This window comes from Talpa occidentalis, unplaced genomic scaffold (genome assembly GCF_014898055.3).
Source record: "Talpa occidentalis isolate TD23 unplaced genomic scaffold, MPIMG_talOcc4v2.1 talOcc4.9, whole genome shotgun sequence".
NCBI classification, from domain to species: Eukaryota; Metazoa; Chordata; class Mammalia; order Eulipotyphla; family Talpidae; genus Talpa; species Talpa occidentalis.
In genome coordinates this window covers 5,586,770-5,595,736 of record NW_023605305.1, presented here as the reverse complement: position 1 = coordinate 5,595,736, position 8,967 = coordinate 5,586,770, and the positions used below count along the sequence as shown (strand labels likewise).

Here is an 8,967-nt window from a genome sequence, read left to right as displayed (position 1 = left end):
ATTCGCTCCCGGTCAAGGTGGAAGGAAGACACAGCGGCCTCGCAGGCCGGGCTATTCCTTCGCCGGGGAGCTGCTGGCCCGCCTCCACCCGCCCCGTGTCTCTGTGCAAAGTGACTGTCCCTGACAGCCCAGTCTGGCTCTGTGGCTGGGGGACACTCCCTGGGGACCTGATAGAAACGGAGGGAGGGCAGAAGGGAGCGTGAGGGGAGGCGACAGGGCTGGGGGGATAGCGACGCCACTACAATTTTAAGCTCCTAACGGTTCCTGAAAGGGCTGGGAGTCCTTCCTGCCACCCCCAGCGGATCCTGCAAAGGGAGACCTGCCACCCTGCCAATTTCTACCCAGAGCAGAGTGGCTCTGTCAGCTGCCTCCAGGGTGGGCTTTCTCCTTCCGAATCCCCAGCCTGATCGTCTTGCTGCAGCGGGACTGGACACTTCCTCAACGGTGGCAATAAGTGCAGGGGTGATGGACAAGAGCTTCTGAATCAGAATTCAGGAAAAAGGCCAGCAGCCAGCCACGATGGGGTGTTAATGAGGGACTTTCAAGCCGCGTATTTCAGGCTGCAAGGGCTCTGAGTAGGAGACGGTGCTCCCTGCCAGAGGGGCTGGCGCCACACACTCCTGCCCCAGCAAACACTCCACCCCCAGCAAGGCCGGGGAACAGGCTTAGGACAGGCGGCCAGGCCCGCGGCTCTTCACACTGGGCCTTTCAGTCCACTTCAAAGTGACCTGACAACGCCCTCTAGCGGCAATTATAAATGAAACAGTCAATTTCCCTTCCGACACCCGAGCGCTTTTAAGATTGCCCATAAAAACGGAACAAAACATAATCTTTACAATCACAAGAATTTTTAAAGGTGGGTATTCACACGCCATCCTGAGCTCCCTCCCCCCCGCCAGTCCCCGGCCTTCCTCAGAAACGCTGCCTTCAGCACGTTCTGAGGAAGGGGAACAGGTGCGGGGCGGCCACTGGTCCCTCAGAGCCTGGGCAGACTGCCCGCCGGGGCCAGGATGATGCCAAAGACGTAGAAAAGCCCCAGCAGGAGGTTGAGTTTGGCGGTCTTCTGGGGCAGTTTGCTGAAAGTCTGGCTCCGGAACTGCCTCTCCAGGGAAAAGGCCATGGGAATGGTGAGCAGGGGCAGCGCCAGGCTGATGCTGCAGCGCGTGGCCAGGATGCTGAAGATCAGGTAGGGCAGGAAGAGCAGCGTGTTGTAGAGCATGTAGGAGAGGGTGGGGCCGATGAGGATGGCGAGCGTGACGATGCCGGCCTCCCGGTCCGACTCCATGTCCCTGGTGTTGTTGCAGTGGAGGATGGCCTCGGTGCTGAGGGCCAGGGGGATGGCGTAGACCAGCGGGAAGACGGCCAGGGACCCCACCTGGACCGCGTAGGCGAACATCACAGCCAGCGGGCCGAAGGTGATGAGGATGACGAGGTCTCCCAGAGCCACGTACTTGAATCCAATTCCTAGGGCCAGAAAACCCAGAGAGTGGGCATGAGAGCCGGGGCTGGAGCGCGGGGACTGCTCCTCGGGCCGGAGCAGGCGCTTCTGGCGGGAACAGCGAGTGCTTAGACTGTGGGGGTGGCTAGTCGCTGGAACCCCGCCCCCCACGCCCCCCAGCAAATCTGCTTTCTTATCCTGTGCTGGGTCATGAGGACCCAGTGAGGCCGCAGGGCACATTTCTAAGTTTCCCTCCTCACTGTGCCCCAACACTCATACACACAGAGCAGAGAGAGACAGACAGACAGACAGACAGACACACACACACACACACACAGGTTCAGAATCCATGAGCCTGTGAAGGTCTTGGTTTCCCACCCTCCGCAGCCCCACATGACATGGCTTCTGCCTGCAGAGCAGTCAGGTCAGCCCCTCAGCGCCCTCACCAGCTTCCAGCTTCTCCTCCTGCAACCTTTGGAGGCACCTTCGGGCTGAAAACCCCCAGTGAATCTTGGTGGCATTTCAGGGTCCCCAAACTCCACCAAAAGAAAGCTGCACCCACATGATGAGTAAAAGAGCTAAGGCAGTGGAGTCCTAATGCCGCTGCTCCTCTCCAAGGCCTGGGAGGCGAACCCTCCTCCTGTGCTGCTGACCCACTTCAAGTCCTGTCTACTCCACGCTTTCAAACTGCCCGGCTCTTCCCATGCCCACCTCACGGCAGCCCCAAATCCTGCTCATGCTCATCTTAGCCTGGAATGTTGGGACATCCTCCTAAGTGGCCCCTCAGCTTCCACTGTTACAGCCACGACGCTCCCCACTCCTAAGCTAACCTCCACACGCAGCCAGACCCTGAGACACACCCGCGTGACCAAGCCCCTCCCAACACACCTGAAACCCTGATCAAGCAGCTGTCCTTGGCTAAAGCCCCAGATCCTTCCCCTGGCTCCCCTCTGCCCTGCCCTCCCCTCCTCCCGTTTCCTTCAGACCCTCGGGGTCTTCAGACACCCCCCACCCCCACAACCCACTCATCCTTCAAGACTTTCAAGACCATTCCTCAAGGCAGCCTTCCCTCACCCGAGACCTCATTCCCCTCCAGACCACGTCATATGCTCCCTGGCACCGGGCTCCACTTCCACAAACTGCATCACGCTGCTCATCACGCATTACTCACTGTCTTTCCCCCCAACTCCAAGTTCCCTGAGGCCGGGGCCCGTGTCGGGCTCTAGCCTGCTCCCGGAGGCTGGGCACAAAGGCTGAAGGCACACAGAGCTACAGTAACAAGCACCTGGAATTGGGGTCTGAGGTTGGGGGAAATCTCTCCCTCAGACTGAAACAGGGGCGGCAGCATGGAATGGGTGCGCAGCACCCGAGAAGGGGTGACCCATATACTGCTACAGAGGCTTGGGAAACCCCCAGCTCTACCCAAACTACTAAGGCAGCACCTCAGGATTAGGAAGAAAAGACTGTGCCCAGTTGTATTTTAACCTCCCTAAAACAAAGGACAGTGAACGGCCTTGGAGGCACTAACGCCAGGCAGCCAAAGAGAAGCCGGCCCAAGCTCCCCTCACGCTAGCGGCCGGCCCCGCTTCCAGGAGGCACAACTGACATGACACATGAACGCTGAAGGTGGGCAAGGTGGTGATTTGATACATTCATGCACTGCAAAATAATTACCCCCGCAGCACTAGCCGACCCCTCCACCTAGCTGGGGTTCTTGGGTGCCAGCTGATTCTGGGTTATTTAGGGTGAAGCGTCCAGAGTTGGGAATCACATGGCCTCTGACACCCACAAAGCAAGCCACCTCTGCCCTCCCCCAATGACTGTGGAATAATTGGGTGTCTGAGGACACGCCCTCGAGGGGAAGCTTCAAGCAGAAGGCTCCAGGGCTCCAGGGCTAAACTAGGAGCGCAGCACCGCCTGCCATCTCTGCGCTTCGGTACCATCTGTGGTGGGCAGAGCCGGGCACAGATCGGCCAGAGTGCCCACCAGCTGCCCGCTCTCTCCTGCTGATCTCTCAGCTATCCAAGCAGACTCCAGGATTCTGGCTATGGAGGAACACACGAGAGCCCCTGGAGGGCAAGTGAATGAACCAGGCTCTTTACGTCGCTAGCCTCTGTGGCCATCACCGGGGGCCTTGATCGTGTTGACGCAAAAGGCACTTGGGAGCGTGGGCCCAGGGCACGCTAATGGCAGACACCTGGAGCATGAGTGTGCCCGCATGCATAAGTGTGCACACCTGAGCCCAGAGGTCAGGGCTAGAAGGGCGGCGTCACTCAGAGGACGGCTACAGGAGGACGTGTGACTACAGGGAGGTAAGGCCACAAGAGAACGCCAGAGAGAGCCCAGAAAAAGTAAAGATCCATGAGGGGCTGGGAGGCTCCAGAGGCCACCGAGCCTCTCAGCCTGCCACCCTGAGCTTGGTCACCCTACTACAGCCCCGCAGCCTTGACCTTTGGCTAGCCAACCCACGAACTCTCCTTAGGTCACCTGGCAAAAATTGAAGTGAGCAAAGCTGAACAGAAACGTAGGCCTGCAAGGCAAGCCTCACCTCAAAGACGCCCCACAAAACCCACCGTAAACCCACTCTGAGGGTGAGCCAGGTCTGACAACCCCTAGAGTCAGCTGATGCAAGAGAACGACAACGTGCTTGGGACGAAGCCCTGGATCCCATATATCCAACATGTGGCTTCAAGTCTGTGTGCTTCCCCAGAATCAGAGAAGCAGTTTCTCTTAAGGAAACCCGTCCTGGCTCAAGAGCACTTTCCACGCAGTGGACAGCGGCCCAGCGCGCCACGCAGCAGCCTGAATGGCAAGGCGCGGCGCCTGGGGCTCTCGCGGCTGGAGGAAAGGCAACAGTGCCGCCACTTCAGAAAACACTTCAGTGGCTTCTCATGAAGTTAAACACCATCTACCCTACGACTCAGCAACTCCGTCCGCGGCAGCTATGCGAGAAAGATGAACACAAATGGCCACCGGATGACGTGACCGTGGACATTCGGGCATAACAGGCCCAGCGTGGGAAGCATCCAAATGCTGCTGAATAGGCCCGCAGATAAACGGACGACGCCGTGTCCATCTGGGGCCCCTACTCTGCATAACGAGGAGCCACGACACAGCACAGCATGAGGAACCTCAAAAACCTGCCGAGGAGTTCTCCATTTACTCACCTTCTAAGAGAGGCAAAACCAACCCATGTGAGAATCAGGACAGCGCTGCCTCCAGACAGGGGCGCACAAGGAAGCCTTGGGGGAACTCTCAGGGAGGCCGAGGGCTGCACAGCTGTATGCAGGTGTCAGAATTCATCACAGTCACACTTAGATCTGCGCATTTCACAGTAAGTCAATTATGTATCAACCAAAGTCAATGTTACAAAGAAAACCCATAAATCAGATGTCACTACTTTGCTGGGTACACTGCAAGTTCCCCCCATTTGTTCCCTCAGTGAATATTAAGTATGGACCAAATGCCACGCACCGTTCTTGCAGAGAGCAAACCCCAGGAGCTCAAAGGGCCAGGGGGAAGATAATTAACAAAGTGCTTTTTATGGCATGTTGAGAGAGAGGATGTGCTGTGAAGAAAATGAAAGCAGAGAAGAGCACCAGGGAAGGTATTGTGGGGGCGGGGGAACACGTGTGTGCGGAACTTTTTTTTTTTAGCTGCTATAGTTTTATTGCTTTGTGCTTTTAAACAGAGTAGAAAGCAAGACCTCACTGAATAGCTACATTTGAGCAAATGGGTACAGGTGGTTCGAAAGTGAATCCTACAGGTTGAAGGTGGAAGAATGTTCCAAGGGAGGAAACCGTGTCTACAAGGACCTGAAGAGAAGGCCTGGCGTGCTCCAGGGAAAGGCGGGAGGGCAGTGTGGCTGCAGCGCTGGGCGAAGCAGGGAGGAGGCAGGAGGGCAGGCCAGAGAGCTGGGTAAGGGTGGAGGGTGGGCAGGCAGTGTAAGGCTCTGAGGGACACTGTCAAGGCTGAGGCCTTGACTCCGAACCAGATGGGAGCCACTATAGCTGCAGAGGGCTCTGTGCTGATTTGGGGCAGCCTGAAAGGGACAAGTGTGGGTGCATAGAGATCAGTGGAGAACTGGCCCCAATAATGCAGAGGGGAGAGCGTCGTGGTGAGGAGGTGGTGAGGAGGGATCACACTGCAAATGCATTTTGAGAGTAGAGTCAACAGCATTTGATGAAAGACTGAAAAAAGGAAAAGAAAAAAAGTCATTTTTTAGTGTGAAGAACTGAAAGGAAGAAACTGCCATCGAGTGAGATGGGGAAGGTTTGGGTAGAGCAGGTTTCTTTGGGGAGATGATCAGGAATTTGACTGCAGGAATGTTGAGCTTTGGATGCCTGTGAGACCTTTGGGAGAAATGACTAAGGAGTCAGATGAGCCTGGAGTTAGAGAGAAACCTGGGCCCAAGGTACAAACTGGAGTCACCAGCTTAGTGGATGGCATCTGACGCCCCAAGAGCAAAAGGAGCTGGAGAACAGAGTCCAAGAACTGAGCCTGCAGGTTGGGAGTAAGGAGGATTCGGCAGAGGAGGGAGGGCCCTTGAAACCAGAAAGATCTGGCTCCGGCTTCTCAAACCAGAAAGATCTGGCTCCTGCTTCTCCAGCCGTACCCTGGCTCGCTCCTGATCACCCTGACCTCTCAGCAGATCCTGTAAGATGCCAACCTCTCCCCCGCTCGAGGTATCTGCAGTCGATATTCCTTCAGCCCCAAAGGATTTGGCACCTGAATCAGACCCCAACTGTGGCCCTGGCTGGCTCCTGATCCTTCGATCTTAGTTTAAACGTCACCTTCACAGAGAAGGCCTCTTCCCTCTGCCTCGCCTTCCACATTCTACCACACACCCCAGCCATTCTCTCAGTCAAACTTCCTGACAGTTGGTTGCCGAGACACCAGTCTTGTTTTCTTCTTTCTCCTCCAGATGCCCTCTCAGTTCCCTTTACCTCTTGCTTCTCTGCTCCCCACTCTTAATGTCCGGGTACCCCAGGGCTCAGTGCTGCCTCCCCTCCAGTCTCTCTCAGCACCCCCTCCTTCCGTGACCTCCCCCAGTTGAACTTGAGCTAGTGCCCATGACTCCCAGACAATCTGCATGTTCCGCCCAGACCTCTGCCCTGAGCTACCAACTTGACGGCTCCACTTGGACCAACACATTAAGGTGCCCAAGCACATTTCCCAATTTTCTCCCCCCAAACCGATCTTCAGCCTTCTCTGTCTCCTTGACATTGCTCTACTAGTCCAGTAACTCGGGCCAAAACCTTTGAATAGGTTTCATTCCTGTTTCTCTCCTGCCCCGCATCTCCTCCATCAGCAGACCCGTCCACCTTCAAAATACACTCAGAACCTGACACTGCTTCCCTTCTCTACCACGGCTGCCCTGGTCCAAGCCCCAAAACATCTCCTGCCTGAATTTCTCAGCAGCCTCCTACGTGATCTTCCTGCCTCTAGCCTTGCACTGCCCTTTATCCATCTCAGTATCTTACCAGAGTGACTCTTTGGCCTACCTAATCTTTGTGCCTCTCTGCCCTTCCCAAGCACACGTCTCTTACTTTGCCTCCTTTCACTTTCTTCCTCATTGCCAGGCGAGACTCTGCGCTGTTCTTCAAGCTTTTCAGGCACACTCCTGCCAAGGCCTTTGCGGTTCCAAGATCTGGAACACTCTTCGTCCAGATATGCACTTACCCACTGACCTCCCTCAATCTTGGCTCACGGGTCACCTTTCGCTGAGCTGACCCTCATCAAGCTACTTTAAATAGTCAGCTGTGCCCTCCTCCCTTTTCCTACTTTCTTTCCCCACAGCTCCACCTTTTTAACCAGGGGCCAACTCTTCCTGACTCACTAGTGCTTTCCTGGTTATGGCACCCAAAGTCCCACATCCTGGAACACACCCAGACCCAACAGAATTGGTCATCCTAACTATAATTGACTATTTCTACTTTCTCTCTCTCTTCACCACATATAAAATAATGCCCACAGGGGCAGGGATCTGCAGGGTTCACATAGAACAGTGCCTGACAGGTGCTCAATACGCAGCTGAACCCCCTGTCCATCACCATCATCAGCCTGCTGCTAGGAGTCCCTAGCAAAATAACTGAAAGTAACTATGCTTTGTTTTGAGCCCTTCAAATTTAATTCCACTAAAATGTGAAACTTATAATAAGGTATGACCAACCAAAGAAACTAGATACCTTCCACACACAAGCCATTCTTAGTGTATGAGCCAAACCAGGATCTTCTCAACTCCCTACGGTTTCCAAACCTTCCACAAGACCCATGTGTGCCGAGTGTAAAGTAGATTACTCAGAAAAGTCTCTGCCCCCTCTAGCCCTACCACCCGCAGGAAAGCAGCAGTTTCCAGCACATGCAACGAAGACCTGCAGCAGGGAAAGCTGCCAGTTCTTACCTCCTGTGTAGAGAAAGGAGCTCGACAGGCCTCCAAAGTAGATGAGAGCCAAATGCTCCAACTTCAGAGGGGACAGGTAGTAGAGGCAAGCGGCACAGACACAGCCCAAGGTGTACAGGAAGACGCCAAACCGCACGACATCCTGGGGCTCCAAGATTCTGTCCACCAGGGTCCTGTCATCGCTCTTTTTGTGGTCAATGCCCTTGGAAAAGTCATAGTACGTGTTGACCAAATTGCCAGCCCCGTGCACAGCCAGGACAGCCACGGCACAACCCACCAACAGCCTGGGGTCCAGGACACCCTGGAATCTGTAGGCCAGGGCACTGCCCAGGGCCACCGGGGTGAGCGAAGCACTAAAACTCCAGGGCCTCAGGGCGAGCACGTAGGAGGCGCACTTCTGTCTCCAGGAGCGCGGGGGCGGCCAGTCTGGCTCTGGACAGTCGCTTCCCAGCGGGTCCCCGTCCCCGGCCTGGGCTGTCTCTCCGGCCTGGATGCTAATCTTCTCCCCCGGACCCTGCGAGGCCGCCATGGAGGCTGCACGTGGCTGAAGGCCACGCGCCCGTGAGCCACCCTCGGAAGGGCGGCCGCCCCGGGGCGAGGAGGGTCCAGGCGAGGGCGGCCAGACTTGACCTTCAGGGGCGCCCAGGGGCAGGGCTGGGGCGCGCGGGGCAGAAGCCGGCGGGCCGGGCCCCCCACGAGGCCCGGCGGCGGCCCCCGGCGCTCCCGTCACCGAGGCGCTGCCTGACGGCGGCCCCCAGCCCCACACTACAGCCCGGAGCCGAGCTGCGGCCGCGTCCCCCGCGCTGCCGGGGCCGCCATGTTGTGCGCCCGCCTCTGGAGGCCCGCCGGAAACAGCGGCTGCGGGCGCGGCCGGGCCGGGCCGGGGGCGCGGGCCGGGGCGGCGCCGCGACCTTGGGGCTCAGCGCCTCGCCCGCCCGCCCGCGCGGGGCCCCGCAGCCACGCCCCGGTTTTTCCGAAAGCAGCCTGACTGGCCCTCGCGAGGGTCGCTCTCCGACCAGCTTTCCCGCGCCGAAATGGGACTCGGTCATGTTTTTTCCTGCAACGAGCATTTATTGAGCGCCTACTGTATGCAACACACAATTCCTGAGCGCCTACGATTGTGCTC

At 57.1% G+C, this 8,967-nt stretch overlaps 1 protein-coding gene across 1 annotated transcript; it reads right to left on the bottom strand.

The window, feature by feature from the left end:
• Window positions 1–828: 828 nt before the first annotated feature.
• Window positions 829–8,493, bottom strand: UBIAD1 (UbiA prenyltransferase domain containing 1). Its single transcript, XM_037499620.2, has 2 exons — window positions 7,842–8,493; window positions 829–1,464 (listed from the first exon to the last, which is right to left on the bottom strand). Exons 1-2 carry the CDS (start codon window positions 8,368–8,370, stop codon window positions 977–979), a joined length of 1,017 nt encoding a protein of 338 aa, XP_037355517.1. The 5' UTR covers window positions 8,371–8,493; the 3' UTR covers window positions 829–976.
• Between the last annotated feature and the right edge of the window lie 474 nt (window positions 8,494–8,967).